Source organism: Pleurodeles waltl, chromosome 8 (assembly GCF_031143425.1).
Source record: "Pleurodeles waltl isolate 20211129_DDA chromosome 8, aPleWal1.hap1.20221129, whole genome shotgun sequence".
In the NCBI taxonomy this organism is placed as follows: Eukaryota; Metazoa; Chordata; class Amphibia; order Caudata; family Salamandridae; genus Pleurodeles; species Pleurodeles waltl.
Genome location: NC_090447.1, coordinates 110637565 through 110654080, shown reverse-complemented (window position 1 = coordinate 110654080; position 16516 = coordinate 110637565). Strand labels below are relative to the sequence as shown.

Sequence of the window (16516 nt, the reverse complement as noted above, 5' to 3'; positions counted from 1 at the left end):
GTCCACTGAGAGCCATCATAGCCAAGATCCTCAACTACCGCGTCAGGGACTGAATCCTTCAAGTGGCTCGTGAACGGACAAGACTCCACTCCCCTCTCCCACCTCTTTGGCAGTCGCAGGATAGCCATTTACCCAGACTACACAAAACAGGTGAAGGAGCAGCACAAATCCTTTCTCGGCGTTAAACAAAATCTAAGAGCAGTACAGCTCCAACATAAGCTAATATATATTGCACAATTAAAATTCAGCTCACAGGGGAAGGCACACTTTTACGACTGACCACATGAGGTGTGGAGAAAATGGCTAGAAATCAGAGGAGGGTCAGGGTCACCTCACAGGGACGACAACCCACAGCGGAATTGAGGTTCTTGCCCTCGAGGAGGGCCACGATCCGCAGCTCAGCTACAGATGACCCCAGCACTACCCCACTGGGCTCCCAGAGGGTCACAGTCACGGAAGATGGTACCATGCAGCTCAGCGCCTCGGCTCCTCAAGACATAGAGCTGAATACTGACATGCAACCAACACCAGATGGACCAGGAGGCTCTAGCCCCACACTGGACTTTGTACCACACACCATGGTTGCCCCAGATGTGGGAGGTGGATACGATTGAATGAGAGATGTGATGTCTACCTCCATGGGGTGGAGTGACCAGTGTTAGCCTGGTGGGTATCTAATGGGGCTGGAATGTTGCTTGGAATGACTGTAAAGAAATTTGCATTAGTTGCATCGTGCACTGGTATGTCACCTAGCCCCGCTGAGCTGAATACTAGTACATGAGCATATGAAACCCAGGCTACCTGCGCGAACACGTGAAAATGCTCAAACAAGTGTGCGTTGTGATGAACAAATAAAGGTATGACTCACGTGTATCAGAATGGCTTACCGGAATTCTGGTTGAAGGCGTAAGTTAGCAGGTCCCCATTGGATTTGCAAGTCCTGGCAAACGCATAGGATGGGCATAGATAGTCAAATAGTTCAACTATGTTTATCCGTGGGGTGTGTTGGTTGTATCTTATATGTTAGTGTTTCTTATTCGTAGAGCAGTTGGCAGGGGTCCAGACATGGCAGTGAAGAATGCAGCAGCAATTCAAGAGCATGAATGATGACGGGGACTGACCTCAGAATCCTGACCTGGAATGCCAGGGGACTCGGAAGATACATTAAGAGGTACAGGGTACTCACTTTCCTAAAGTGACACAACATCGCCATAGTATGCATGCAAGAAACGCACCTGGATGAAGCTGGGGCAACACGCCTAGCCAAAAAACGGTGAGGACAATTTTTTCACTCCTCATATTCTACATATGCCAGAGGCACCCTTATCTGAGTGGCACCAGAGGTACCTTTCTCCCTCACATATGTCGAGGCTGATGTGGGAGGTCGATTTGTCCTGTGACAGGGGACAATGGACGGACATTACTTGACCGTACTGAACATCTATGCTCCTAACAATGACAACCCCTCCTTTTTTCACAGTATCCAGGACTTTATGGCACACGATGTTGACACGCCATTGATATGGATAGGTGACTTCAACTGCATCATAGATGCTAATCTGGATAGGATGCACCCCAGAGGAGGCACCAAACCACTAATGACAGCAGTACTCCGTGGGTTGATGCAAAACATGGGTATAGAATATGTTTGACGGCTGAGACACCCCATGTAAAGGGTATACACGTCACTTTGCCACACACAATATGTACAGTTGACTGGACAGAATACTGATGGTGGGGTTCCCATGCATAGACGACATTGAGGTCACACACTTGACGTGCTTCTTATCAGATCATTCCCCGGTCAGTTGTGCTCTTAAGGGGGGCAATCCAACGCAGACTACGAGATCCTGGAAGGTGCCGGCTAACATCCTAAACTGTCCAATTGGGAGAGAAAGCTCTTTCCTGGGCATTAACAGATTACATGGCGGTCAACTGGGGCTCCTCAAACAGTAGAGCAACAGAGTGAGAGGCTCTCAAACCCAGATGTAACCCCGTCCCAATATAAACCTTTCTTGGAGAACCTGGATATCCCCTGACTTGGATAGATAGTAGCCGAGGCTCTCGACACACCAAGTTAGAAGAACTTAGGTCTGTCTTCTGTATGTTATCTCAGGCCAAAGCACTGGGTGACAACGGATTCCAACTTGAGTTTTATGAGGCATTCCCAGCTACAATAACACAAGAACTCCTGAAAGATTTCCTAAAGTCATGGGATAGTGGGATACTACTGCTGTGAATGAGGGAAGGAGAGATATGTATGTTCCTTAAGCCGGATGGCAATAAGGCTAGCCCAGCTGCTTACCAGCCGATCACAATGATTAACATAGACGTGAAGATACTTTGCAAATTGCTCGCCAACCAGCGGGCACCCCATATGTCCTAACTAGTACTAGAGGACCAGTGCAGGATCATCAAGCTAATTTTTTACAAACAAAACTCCATGAACGTCACTATCCTAATAAACTTGTGAATGTAGCTCGCAAAAGAGCTAGAAATAACCATAGGGAGAGTCTTCTGGCACCCATGGACAAGGCTCCCCAGACACGAATTAGTTGTGTTTCTACTTTCAGTCCACTGTCCAATGACATCAAAAAATTGATTAACAAACGTTGGTCTATTTTGGAGAGTGGTGGGATGGTAATGCCAAAACCACTATTTGCCTTTAAACGCACTTCTAATATTAAAGATATAGTGGTTCATACCCGTCCAAAGGTTACTTACGACATTTCTACACAGAGATCACTGTGGGACCTTCCCCCAGTTCAAGGCCACTACCCTTGTGGTAATTGTAATGTGTGCAAACTGACTAAACAAACAACATCGCTAGATCTTGACCCTTTAGGGAAGTGGTACTTAAGAAAACACACAAACTGCAATTCTAAGAATTGCATATACATGATCACATGTCCGTGTGGACTACGCTATATTGGGATGACTACACGCCCTGTTAAGATACGTATAAATGAACATAGGAGCAACATCAGATGCCATAGGGTCACTACCAAACTATGTGCACATTTTTTAGACACTCCGCATAACCCAGATGACCTTTGGTGGATAATCTTGGAAGTCCCAAGAATCAGTTCCAATGCCTCCGATGTTCTCTTTAGAATTGAACAACGCTGGATTTTTAAATTAGGGACTTCCATCAGGGGATTAAACGATGATATTCCGTGGACTACACTTTCGGTTTAATTCCGCTAGCCCGAAGAATTATCTTTTAGGCTATTAGTGGTGTACCAAGATTTTCTTTGCAGTAATAAATGTTTTTTTAATTCCAACAAGACTCTTCCTTATCAGACAATTGCTTTTTTACCATCTATAACAATACTTATTCTACATATAGGGATGTCTATGTCACTATTAATGTTCATAGGACTAACTTCCTCATTTTCACATGCATTTATGAGCATTATCCGCAAATGCTGACCCTCTTTTTCCATCTCAATTATCGGCTGCACTCTGCAGACCATTGTCCTTTTACTATTTTTAGTGGCTTGCTGTGAAAGTCCGTTCTCTATTTCCAGTATTTGCTGAACGCGCGAGCCGGAAAAGCTTTCCGGTCTCGCTACAACGCATAAAAACACCCGCCGAGCGCCCAGCCATTTGTCTAATGGGACGCTGTCAGGCGGTTAGGTAAATTAACCTACGAACGGCATAATACAAGTAAGTGAAACCTTTTCATTTTTGACCGCGTATCCCCGCGGTTGGACCTAATTTTTACCCGACACGAGTGCTGTCGACTTTATGGGTCTACTGAACCGATATTGGAAAGCTTAGTCGCATCGTGAATTAAGAAATGTCGACTCTTTAGGAATGGGGTGCTAACGTAGTTTTAACATCTTTTAAACCACGTTTGTGATAACCACACCGCATTGAGCACCTATTTCAAGTTTTATAAGTATTCCTGTTCTTTTTTCACTTGGCACTTTTTACTAATCCAGTAAATACAATGTTTTATAACTAGAGATATCCATCATGACGTTGTTCTTCTCTACATTGTTACATAATTTCCATTATTGTGGACTTTAACTACTGGAGAGACACTAGTCTATCAGAGTCTCACTTGTTTAGAGTTCTTTTCACAATAATACTATTGTCAAACATTGTGTTTTTTTATGACTACCATAATACTAGATTGTCAGTTCCAGTCCCTGACAGGTGATTCCAAGGAGCCGTATCCTATTACCGGGGATGGTAAGCTTAACTTGTACATATTGCTTCGCAAAATTGTACACAGCATTATTGCAATTGTTTGCTACACTTGGAATACACGCACTTTACTTGCACTTTGATTTTTAATTTTTAGGGCGACCTTTTTTGACATAGCATAAACATACAAAAAGTAAGTGACTGTTTTTGCACTTCTTCCCCTAGTTGGGCTTATAGTTAAAATTATTTTTGGAGAAGTAATAATTCTTGTTGGTCCTGATGAAGCGTCGTTGGATCCGGCTGGACCACTAGACGCGAAACATGTAGACCTGACCAGAGGCACCATAAAAGGTTCTATCCTCTTGCGTTATTGTTGGGAGTATGTGAGCATTACAACTCAGTTTTAGACTCCCACTTCGATTTTTAATCTTGGTCTCCATCTTACCAATCTTATTAAAATTTATAATATCTCTTGATGGATAACCAATTTTAATATTTCTATACTCTCCTTTATTGTTTGAAACCTCACCGCTTTGAACAATACGGTTAAGAGCCCCCTTCGGGGAGCCCGTTAGGCATTGCAACACCGGCCTAACGAGGAGCTGTCCCGATGATGAAGCCAGTCATCCAATGTGATGCTTGAGGGCTCTTGCTCCTGTTGATATTTGGTCCTCCGCTGCCCTAATTATTGGAACAGTGTACCTTTAAATTCTATCAGGTTCATTCCTGGTCAGAATACCGGAATGAACCTTAGATGCTTAACCCATGTCCCCCATGAAGTGGAATTTCGGGACGAAGAGCTGGCGCCGGTCTCTATCGACCTAGAGAAAGCCTTCAACATGATGGTCTGAGACTACCTGCTCAAAGTGATGAGCGTCATGCCCTTTGGCCCCCACATTTGCAGCTGGTTTGAGTTGCTATATTATGGCCCTAGTGCTAGAGTACGTGTGGAAAGCAGCAGATCAGAAGCATGGACCTTAGAATGAGGGACGCGGCAAGACTGCCCCCTCTCTCTGTGCTGGTCGTGGAACCTCTGGCGATATGGGCATGCAGGGAGATGCAGGACTGGGGAATCCATTAGGATTGATACCTATCACTTAATATTGCTACGAGTGATGACGCGGTTTTCTATCTTGCCTTCCCACATGTTGCGCTGCCGATATTGCTGGGACTTCTGGACAGGTTTGGTGACTTATCCAGCTGCCGACTCAACCGGCAGAAGTCTCTGCTCTTCCCCCTGGCATCCCTATTCCCATGAAGGTATGCAAGCACTTTTATAAGTGGGTCACCATAGCAGGGTGGCTCTAACCACACTCACCTGATGGTATGATGAAGGCGGACTGGAGGTGTCAAGACTTGATCTGTACTGTTATGCTGGGCACCTGCAACATGTGGGACGGTGGCTGGCTGAGGACGACAGCTGGGAAAAGCACCTGTTAAAAGAGTTGGTATACCATACATAGTGCATCAGACAGCACACGAATGGCAACGGTTCGTTGAGGTAGTTTTGGAGCAAGCACCATTCCACAGGGAACTCCTAGTCTGGGTTCTGAAGCCAGTCAGGCAAATGATGGACACTATGGCCCTCATTAAGACCCTGGTGGTCTTTTGACCGCCAGGGTGAATGTGGCAGTATCACCGCCAACAGGCTGGTGGTGCATACCGCCACATTATGAGTGTGGCGGGTTGCCCAGTGCCAACCCGCCACATCTCCACTCATACCCCCATGGTGGTATGAACCACCAGGCCCGAGATGTACATCTCCAACCCGGCAGTCCACAGCAGACCGCCGGCAGCATTATGAGCCGGTCTACCGCCATGGTTTCCGCAGCGGCAGCACCACCACGAAAATCATGGCAGTAGGGCTACCAGTGACAGGGAACTCCTTCCCTATCACTGGTAGACAGCTCTCCCACCCCCCCAGCAAGTACCTGACCCCCTCCATCCTCCCTCCCCGCATACATGCACACACGCACACGCACACGCACCACGCATACACCCACTCACCTCCACTTTCAGACACGCATCCACTCACACTTATCCATACACGCATTCACTCACACTCATCCACATACGCATTCACTCACTCATCCCTACACGCATTTACTCACACTCATCCATACACACATTCACTCACACATACACTCACCAGTACACGCATTCACTCACACATACTGACATGCATTCAGTCACGCATCCACACATACATACATTCATACATGCATTCACTCACTCGCATACAACCACGCATACACCCCAACACTCACAGATGCATTCACACATGCAGACAACACACACTCACACACACAACACCCCCCACCCTTCCACCCCTCTCCCCTGTCAGACGTCCCACTTACCTTGTCCGAAGAGGAGGTCGTCCAGCAGGGAACGGGAAGGGACGCTGCTACCGCTGGCAGTGCCCCACAAGCAGGACACTGCCAGGCCGCATTAATGGTCTTAATACGGCTGGTCGCGTCCACTGGCAGGGCAAGGCACCTCCGACCACCATCATGGATACTGCCGGATTTCCGCCCACAGTGTGGCAGAAATCCGGCAGTACCCATTTTATTGCGAGCGGAAGACCGCCAGCACTGGTGGTCTTCCGGCACCAGTGGCTTCGGCGGTCTTCAGAAAAGACCGCCAAAGTCATAATGAGGGCCTATGTCCTTTCAAGCATGGAAGGAGGGTGGTTGTGCCTTTATGTCTCTGAGAGATCTTCCGATCTTTTAAACAAGCCTGTAACAAATTTCCACTAGGGCCCGGGCATTTCCTGCATCATGCTGGACTGGCTGAAGTGGTCAGAATGACCTGGCCTATTTACCCCGCTGCGTCTCAACCAACCCATACACTGGACATTTTATTTTCCTGCAGTGCAGGGCGACATTTGATCACACTGCTATATTAGGCGGTGCGTGCAGAAGCAACGGCCCCCCTCCACAGGCCCGCATGGCATGGGATGCCGACCTGGATGCCCCATGTAGGATGGGGAATGGACCACAATCTATGACTTCACCCACACAGGTTCTTGTAACGCCCACTTTAAGTTAGCACACTACAATTTCCTACATAGGACATACCTAACCCCCAAAACCCTTCATTGTGTATCCCCCAATCGACCGGACAGTTGCCCCACTGTAATACTAGTGGGGTGGACTTTCTACTCATGTCCTGGCAATGCCGGGGGGTGAAGGACTAGAAGAGGACTACTCACCTCACAATGGAATGCACACTTCTAACCTGTCTATTGGCTTATGTTAAGGGGCCAAAGGACTGTAAGAGGGCATACACATTTTTGCATTTGCCGCAGGTATTAGCCAGACGTAGATTTGCCATCACCTGGATGGGCCACCACCTGCCTGAACTTGGAAACTGGCATAGGGACAAACAGGAGGGGGCGTCACACATGATACGTAGGTGAAACGAGAACATGGAGGATGACCTCCAGGTGTGGCGGGACATCTGTGACACGCTGTTGGACTTACGTGCAGACTCAGAAACCAACAACAGCGACAACACAGATGGGAACGTGAGTGAGACGTTGCATTCAGGGGGAGGTGGGACCTAGCTTTCAATGTGGCAGGATGCTATTCTTGTAGGATTAGAGAACTGGGACATGCTACAGGGTTCCAATACAGATACGCATGAGTATGAGATGGTCAAGGGAATTCGTCCTTATGTATAACCAGCCATGTCTTCCACACTGTACTCCACCCACTGATCTGTTGTGTTGTATTGAGATGTATTTTCTAAAACTGAAAAATAACGGGGTTTTTTTAGCCAGGAAGGTGGGCTGATTGAGTCTGCAGCTTATGTCTCACAAGAAGTCTGGTCCTGTACACAAGTTTTAGGGGGGTTACTACCCCTTACTTCTTTAAGGTGTGAGGAGCAAGGCTCATTACATTTTCAAAGGTGTTGATTCCCTAGAAACATCTGTTTGTACAAGGGAACAATGGGCCAGGCTTGTAGGCTGTGGAGGACTGGAAGATCCCGGTTCTCAAGGGGCAGTAGGCTAGAATGCTACATTACCGCTGTAGAACTTGCAACTGTGGGTAGGACTTCCGGGGCAGCAACAGCACAAACAGGAAACTCACCTGCAGTTCCTTGTCTGACAATTATTTGCATGGTTACATTGGTTCCTCACTGTCGCTACCTGTTCGCCCCCGGCCTTTTTTGTTCCAGCATGTTTGTTCTGTTCTCCATGTCAGTTCATTAGGATATTAATCAGATGTCTAGACTCCTCCCCCCGGCCACCCTCGCGTAGGCTCCTTCCTCCACGCCTCTCTCTGTGCTCCATCCCTACGGTTACCTGCTTGGAGTTCTTAAGGTCCCAGGGGTACTGAAATGTTTGCTGCCATTCTTACATTCGCCAGAGAATGGTGTCACTTGAACACTGGTAAGACATTGTGCTGTATTTTGTGTAAACTTGGGCCCATATTTATACTTGTTTTGCGCTGAATTTGCTAATTCAGCGCAAACCTAACTCCATATTTATACTTTGGCGCTAGACACGTCTAGCGACAAATATATGAAGTTAACTTTGTTTTCTGGAGGGGAAAACCTACCTTGCGTCAATGAGATGCAAGGTAGACGTTCCCGTCCAGAAAAGGACGATATGGCCTTTGCGCCATATTTATACCCCGTGCTAAAATCCAGCACGGGGGACTTAAATAATGGCGCTAAGCTTGCTTAGCGCCATTATTTAACGCCTGAGTCTGGGCAGGCGTAAGGGGACCTGTTGGCATATTTCCATGGTCGGAAACCATGGAAATTGCCAACAGCTGCCCTTCCCTGTCCCCAGGAACATCACCCCTACCCACACCAGGAGGTCGCCTACGGATGGGTGACCCATCCAAGGTAAGTCTGGGTGAATATATTTTTAGTTTTTTGCCCAACACTGCTCAGGGGCCCTGACTTGGAGCCCCCTGTACAGCGCTGACCACAATGGCCATGCCCAGGGGACATTTGTCCCCTGGGCATGGCCACTGAAGTGGTGGGCATGGCTCCTGTCTTTACTAAGACAGGAGCCACGTTCATGGGGCTTGTGCACCAGAAAATGGTGCTACACTGCCTAGAGCCAATTTTTTTGCCTCTAAACTGTGTAGCGGCATAATTAGGCGCACAAGCACCGGTTCTGACAACGCCTCCCCGGTCCTGTTAGCGCGTTTGCAAGGACGCTAACAGGGCCGTAGCGCCATTCCATAAATATGGCGCCTGGCCGGTGTCTAGGAATGGCGCTATACTTTATGGCGCAAACCTGCGTTAGTGCAGGTTTGCACCCAAAAGTTTAAATATGGGCCAGAGTATGTTGAGAAATCTTCTTCATAGCATGAAAATTCAAGAGTGTTTGAAGTGCGATGCAAAATGTAAAAAAAGGTGCAAGTACTGCCTCAGTACTGACCAAACCTCTGTCTTGTCTCATTCCTTCCCCCCATTTCCCAAACTCCTACTTTACGTAGTAATAAGATAATGTGCTGGAGCATGGAAACTGGGAAGGAGTGGATTCACGCAGGGCCCTAGGATTTATAGTTCTTTTGCATAAATATGGATTTGCCACATTTGCCACACAATCCATCATCTGCGGCAAGATCTGCAAATGTTAACAAAATATTGTTTTAAGCTCAAACATTTCAAAAGCTACACAAAAACCGGGACATATGTTGCGGCATATTGGAAGGCCCTTTGCAAAGGTTGACTGGTCACCTGTTTGTTTCTTATTTCTATATTTAGGTGTTAAACTGGTGCCAATGAGGTTCAACCTATGACCAGAGAATGATACGAAGTGTCTCTCAAAATGACAAAATAATTAAATAATACTATCACAAAATGTGCTGCATTACGCCACATAATTTGCATTTTCCTACCGCATAATTCTAGTGGTCGTGGATTCTTGTTAAGTCTGTTTTCAGGGTACATCATGAGCATGACTCAAGGCTGCTTGGAATGTCTTGGACTATCTTTCCCGATTTATCTGAACTTGTTTCCATCCGGCTGACACTGATGTTGCAGACAGACTGCTTTTATCTGCTTTTTATGTTTGAAAGCACTGCTAAGCCTGCCAACTAGTAACGTTACACACTCTTAACTTTGACTAGCAGTATCTTGGTGTTAGTAGATTCAGTCTGCTGGACAGCTCTTATCTTCCTGAAGAGACAGGAGCCTTTTCAGACTTTGTTCATCCAAGAACTCTGGCCTTGAAGCCTGGTTGGAACTTTTCAGAGTTGATTCCAAGGTGAGACGGAGGTATGAGTAAAAAAGCGTAAACAAAAATGCTGAAAACTTTTGTTTTAAGAACCAGGCTGAACGGCATAACACCGTGTAAGGGGTTTGGTATTATTTCTTGTAAAAATGTCATCACTTTGTTAGCGGTACACTGAAAGGTTTTTTTTTCTGATTAACATGCAGCTCAATCCCTTCCTAGCATTGCCTCATAGATGCAAGGGTATTGTTTAACAGGAAATCACCTCCCATGGCAAGGACTGTGAGAAGGAACATTTGCACTATGAGTAATAAATATTTTGGCGAGTATTTCAGGCATCCTGTATGTTTGAAGCACTTGGTTTCCTCTGTGCATTTATACAGCACAAGACCCACAGTGGGCAAAGCAAGTGTTCGACATATTCAGTTTCTTATTTTGCCACAAGTAGTTCGGGATAAGGAAATAAATGACTTTAGTTTTAAAGTAAATTAAAAATAATATTTAGGGTTCATTTAAACTATTACAACAGAGGCTTAGTTGTATAAAACAATTAGTCACAACACACAAATGCATGTACTCATCACACACACAAATAGTTAATCTCTTATTACAGAAGCTAAAAATCACTAGAACTTTTCTCCTACAATTTAACTGGATTTGGAGATTTATCTTGGTAAATCCCAGAATCCCATGCACCCGTGGACTGTCCACCAAGCAAGTGTGGCGGAAATGTGCATTGTCGTATTTCATGTGTTTTACCTCCACGGGAGACTATTTCTAAGTGGATATATCGCCCCCCCCCCCCCCCCCCTTCGGTCTCATGAAACATGTCAGAACTTGGAAATCTTTGCCATTTAAATTGTACCCTTAATTTTTTTGGTAGTGTGTTCCATGTTCAAATCGAGTTGAAAAATATATTGAGAAAGTATTAAAATAGTCACAAAGTTAGGACCTTGTGTGTGTGCACCATCCTCTCAGTGGCCTTTTCCTTACCCCTTACAACACCAGTGTACACACACATCTCTGTACTGTGAATTTTCTTTGCTAATAAGTTCCATCTGTGAGTGAAACTATGAGCAAATTCTGATTCCCTAAATTACAGTAGCGTTTTTTAGCAGATTTCTTCGCTTGTGCAGTCGAGATGAACTTAGGTTCACAAAAATGCAGTGTACAGGACCCATGTGGTGGTACCTGTGCATAAACATGTCAGCGCAAACAACACCTCCATCGGGGCTTTTGTGTTTGCACCCATTTAACACATGTGCACAATAAAAGAGGAATGACATTCACATACATTAATTGGGACAGTTTGCATGCAATGTTACCCCCTGCACGAAGGTCTCCATGGGCAACTGCCACCATCTAACATAAGTTTGTGACTGCCCCTCTTAACACAGAAGTCAAATTTGTGCTTCTCTCCTACTTTCAGTTAGTGGTGAAAACGCAGACATTTTGCAGTTTGCATATGGTTTAGCACTAACTTGCAGGTCTGAAGGACCACAGTGGTGAAACTAACCATGTGGTATGTTTCACAAGATGTGTCCTTTACTGCTTGGGGGGGGTGTGCCAGATTACTGTTTCTTTCTGCCAGGGAAATTAGATTTAGGCCCCTAAACGTTCTCCATCAGGCATACCATGTAGGAATGCGTTTTTCTGGATTGTCATCATTAGTTAGCCTTTCTATAGCCCACAGTGCTTGATCGGATTCTTTTTATGGAGATGTGCGGTCTCTATGTCAGTTTCAATGAGCTGTGAGTTTTTGGTGAGTGAAACCAGTGTGTAGCAAATTGCTTATATAGTTCATCAATTGGTACAGGTGCCCATTGCTCGTTAAATGTCTATATGTGGTAAGTGGATGATATTGGCCAATGGTGTTATGTGCCTCAAAAATAGGGGTGGGTCAGAATGTTTGAATTTGCCCGCAGAATTGAAGGAATTCTGTGACTTTGCGTTACTCTTGTAGCACTGGGTTCCGGCCACTTTCGACAATCGCCGCATGGCAGAATTTTTCCCTATGAAGCTCCAGGGGTATGAGTGAGATTTGGCTTCCCCTTGTGCCATTTTCGAACGTGGGTGGTTGCGGTGAGAGGGCTGCTACATGAGTAGACTTGCTGCTGCATGAATAGATTTTCTACTCAAGAAGCAGCAAAATCAACTCGAATGGCTGTGTTGACTAGCGCACCGCATGGTGCCAATTGGGCTAATTTTTCAGAACTACTCGCCCTCCTGACGATATTGCAGCTTTAACAGCGTATTTCTGTCCGCTGGATGAACTCTGCAAAATCTTATAGAGTTTTTATGCAACTCCACGTAATTACTTGGAGTCAAATTCCACAAGTTCCGCCCACCCTACTTAAAACACAATAATTGCGTAAGCAGGCTGTGTTGGATGTATGGTTTCTCTTAATTTGTGGTGTGTCTGACGTTTTCATGGGCAGTGCTGTTACGAGCATGGTGGTACCTAACTAAATGGCACATCTGCTAAGTACTTTTATAATGTCTCAAAGAATTCTAATAAAATGATTCTCAACAGTCCCACAACCAGTCAGACACATTTATATAGAGCTTTTAACAAGGCGTGTCTGTGTGCTGCATCAGACAAAAGAGATAAATAGAAATAACACCAATGCTTACCAGCTTATGGAAAACCATAAACTGTGCATCTGTGTGTCATACCTCTTCATCCTCTACACCAGTGGTTCCCAACGTTTTGACTTCTGTGGACCCCCACTTTATTATTACTGGAACCCATGGACCCCCACTGAATCATAATTCGAATCAGGGGACCCCCACTGAGTCATTACTGAAAGGTGGGGACCTAAACTGTTGTTATTAAATTTTATAAGCAGTCACGGACCCCCAGGGGTCCCCAGATCACAGGTTCGGGACCACTCCTCTGCACTGCTAAGTGCTGCATCCCATAACACCATAACCGTCCTCTGGTGGTCATCACGCATGACATCGACAACACTACCCAGATATGACAAAAAACACAAAATCAACACCTTTCCAACCACACACACTGCATGGCATAGCCTGGTGCCCATGTAGGCAAGTGCTTCAGTGCCCCACATAGGGGTAGCAAGTATGATATGAATGCTGAAATACACTATCTCAACAGATGCGTCTACAGTTCCGGGCAAACTCAGCACATGCCTTTATAGTTCCTATGACAAGCAACAGTTTACCAGTGTTTACAGCAGTAAAATAGCTCTGCTCCATGTCGCATCTCTTCAACTATTTAAGACATGAGTCAGCCCAAATCTGTGGCAGAGACTGCCTTTAAACTAGCACTTGCAGCCCTCACATTGAGTGATGAAGCACTGGTGTCTTGACTTTGCCTGCCTTGGGCGTCTCGCTGGCTCTGCGGTCTATGCAGTAAAGAGAGGGAGATGACATGTCTAGCTTAGTGTAACTTGGGCAATGTTACCAGGGATTTATACCTTGGCTAGATAGGTAGAGTGCTGCTGTGATAAATCATCCATGCCCGGGTGAGGGTTTCCGCTCGCAGTTAGGCATGTCTGCTGCACAAGGAAGTACACCAGGATGCAAGGAAGTACAACCTCTTCGCAATTCAGTTTTAGATTTTAGGGCCAGCAGCTTTCGCCTGTGAGATTGGCGACCACATCTTCTGTGGATGGAGTGATAACACTGGCTTGGTGGCATGGTGTAAGACTTCTTGTAGTGTGGAACGGTGAAGGAGCCCTGGATCCTTGGTATGGAGTAGGCGGGCTGGGCAGGAGTAGGAAAACTTGGATTTTTGCCTCTGCAAAGTACTACAGCTCACAAGCAAAATAAGTGCCTTCTCCATTTTATCCATGGTCCAAAAACCTCAGTGCACTGGACGGACGAAATCTGTTTGCTTTATTCAGTATTACACAAGCAGCAAACTGGTGCAAAAAAGCTTTCACTAAGTTTGTGCACCAGAGCAACTATTATAGTATGTAGCCCTGGATCTCTGAGTTGGTCTTTTTGCTTATGTTTTACTGACCAGACAAGTATTTTCAGGCAACAATTTCTAATACAGAATGAAATTGGCACAAATGATGCCTCCTTGACATTTTTGTACAGACAGACAAAAAGTGGCTTCGCTTGCACAGTAGGATTAGTGGAGGACTTCTCACCACCAAAGATATATTACAATTACAAGCTTTCAGCAAACTACAGCATTCCAGGAGTTTTAGTCTTCACTCCAATCAATGGACTAAATTCACAAATTATTTGGTGCATCAATGAAATATATTTAGATGTGCATAGAGTATTATACAAATGTAAATTCCATAACCTGATACAGCGAATAGTTATTTCTACAGTATCGTAAAGAGCATTTGTAATACTGGAAAATTAACAAGTTTGGGGGATATTCCACCACAATACATTCAAAAGCGATGAAGGGTTGATCGGGAACCCTGCAGAAGTAGATGAAAATCATCAAACTTCACAGTTGGATATTCATATAACTCATGTTGCTACACTGTTACCCCGGAAGTGCACGCAAATTTACTCCAGACAAAGGCAGCCGTAAATGATTTTCCAGGGAGGGGAAAAGGAGGGAAGATGTCCATGTATCAGAGGTTTGCAGTGAATGGAATTCATTGATTTGGAGATATATAGTGTTGCTTAGGAAAAAAACAATAGTTGTGCAAATGCACAGTTCTGCATGAGTACATTTTGCGATTCGGAGTACTGGAACTCTACCGCTGTCGTAGATTTTCAGGAGTACACTATAGCACTGTTTTTCCAATTATGGGCTTGCAATCTGATTTTTGGTGGGTCACGAATGCCCAATCGATAATTAAAGATGAGTTTAAATTCTATATTTATCTTGTAACTTTTGCTGTGCGTCTATACAAATGTCAGATTATGTCTCCTGAAAAATTGCTGCTTGTTTGTTAACATGGGAATTGGTGTTTACAAACTCCTTTCACTTTGCAGTCAGAGAAAGAAAAGTAAAGTAAATTATGTGACAATCTTGCTGTGATATCGGGAGTGGGAAAGGAAAGGCTGTAGGGAGTCATTTTGTAGCACACAGCAAAATGTAAATACCTTTAAACGACCTGTACACATTCAGCAAATAGGAAAGAAAAATTAAAGCTTTTTTTTTTTGTAATTCTGAAGTGTGATGGAAACAAAGATTGTAAAGGGATCAAAACAAATCAAGGCACTTTTTTCTTGGTGGTTCACAAATGATGAATATTCACGGAAACCTGATTTCTACACATTGCAATATCGTTTTATTAGTACAACTGTACGTCTCTCTAAATGTAGTGGTCATTTCAATGGAAAAGCATTGTCTGAGAATGATAGTTCACTACAACGCAATGCTTTAGTGACATTAAGAAATCGTCCGCCTCATGTCCATTAAAGCTAAGTGAGTCCCAAAAGTCTGTGATTCTAAAATTTGGGTTGAGGTCCGAAAACGTTTGAAAAGCACTTTTGCAGGGATTCCCTAAGGATCTTATAAAATGTAGAAACCTACACCAAACAGAGGAGAAAGCCTGTGGGAGAACATTCAGACTTTGTGAACTGGGCTCATTTAAATGGTTTGTAAAAGGGAAGCCCAGGCTTTGAGCGCTGGGGGTCGGGGGGGCAGGGAGTACTCTGGCAGCCTTGGACAGCACCCAGCACGCACGGACACACGTTTGTCACATCATACATGTCCAGTGACCGCTCACCTCTTGGTTCCGCGCACAGGAACACCCGGATGCACTTCCTGAACTCCTCAGACGGGATCTGGGTAAGGTCTCCGGCGAGCCGGACCCTTCGCAGCACATCTCCGGCCTCCATGGCGACCGCGTCCTTTATTTCGGTCAATGGTTAAAGTAAATGGCCTCAGAATTCTATATTCTACGAGTTCTGTCTTTAAAATTACAAACATAAGTATTTGCGGGTGAAGAACGGCTGCTCCCGGTGACTCTTGGCCGGACCGGACTGAGCCATCTCAGCTCTCGGAGGGAAACGTCCCCAGGGCCTCAGGAAATCCTCATCTGTCAGGCCTCGTTCGGTTTCACCCTGTTTACAACTGGGAGCTCGGCGAGTACGTCTGGACGTCACAAGACGGGGTCCTTTTTAAAATGCATGTGGGACATATCGGTGTCTTAGCAGTGATTTAAAGCAACTGCCCTATGACAGTTGCAAAACAGGCTGCAATCTGCCCAGTCTGTC

The 16516-nt window shown here is 45.3% G+C and overlaps 1 protein-coding gene across 1 annotated transcript in view; it reads right to left on the bottom strand.

The window, feature by feature from the left end:
* LOC138249071 (NACHT and WD repeat domain-containing protein 2-like) overlaps positions 1-16296 on the bottom strand; it is a 51213-nt gene extending 34917 nt beyond the window's left edge. The window contains exon 1 of the mRNA XM_069203121.1: positions 16027-16296. Coding sequence (XP_069059222.1) covers positions 16027-16138 — 112 coding nt within the window. The 5' untranslated portion in view covers positions 16139-16296. The remainder of the gene's footprint in view (positions 1-16026) is intronic.
* Positions 16297-16516: the final 220 nt, after the last annotated feature.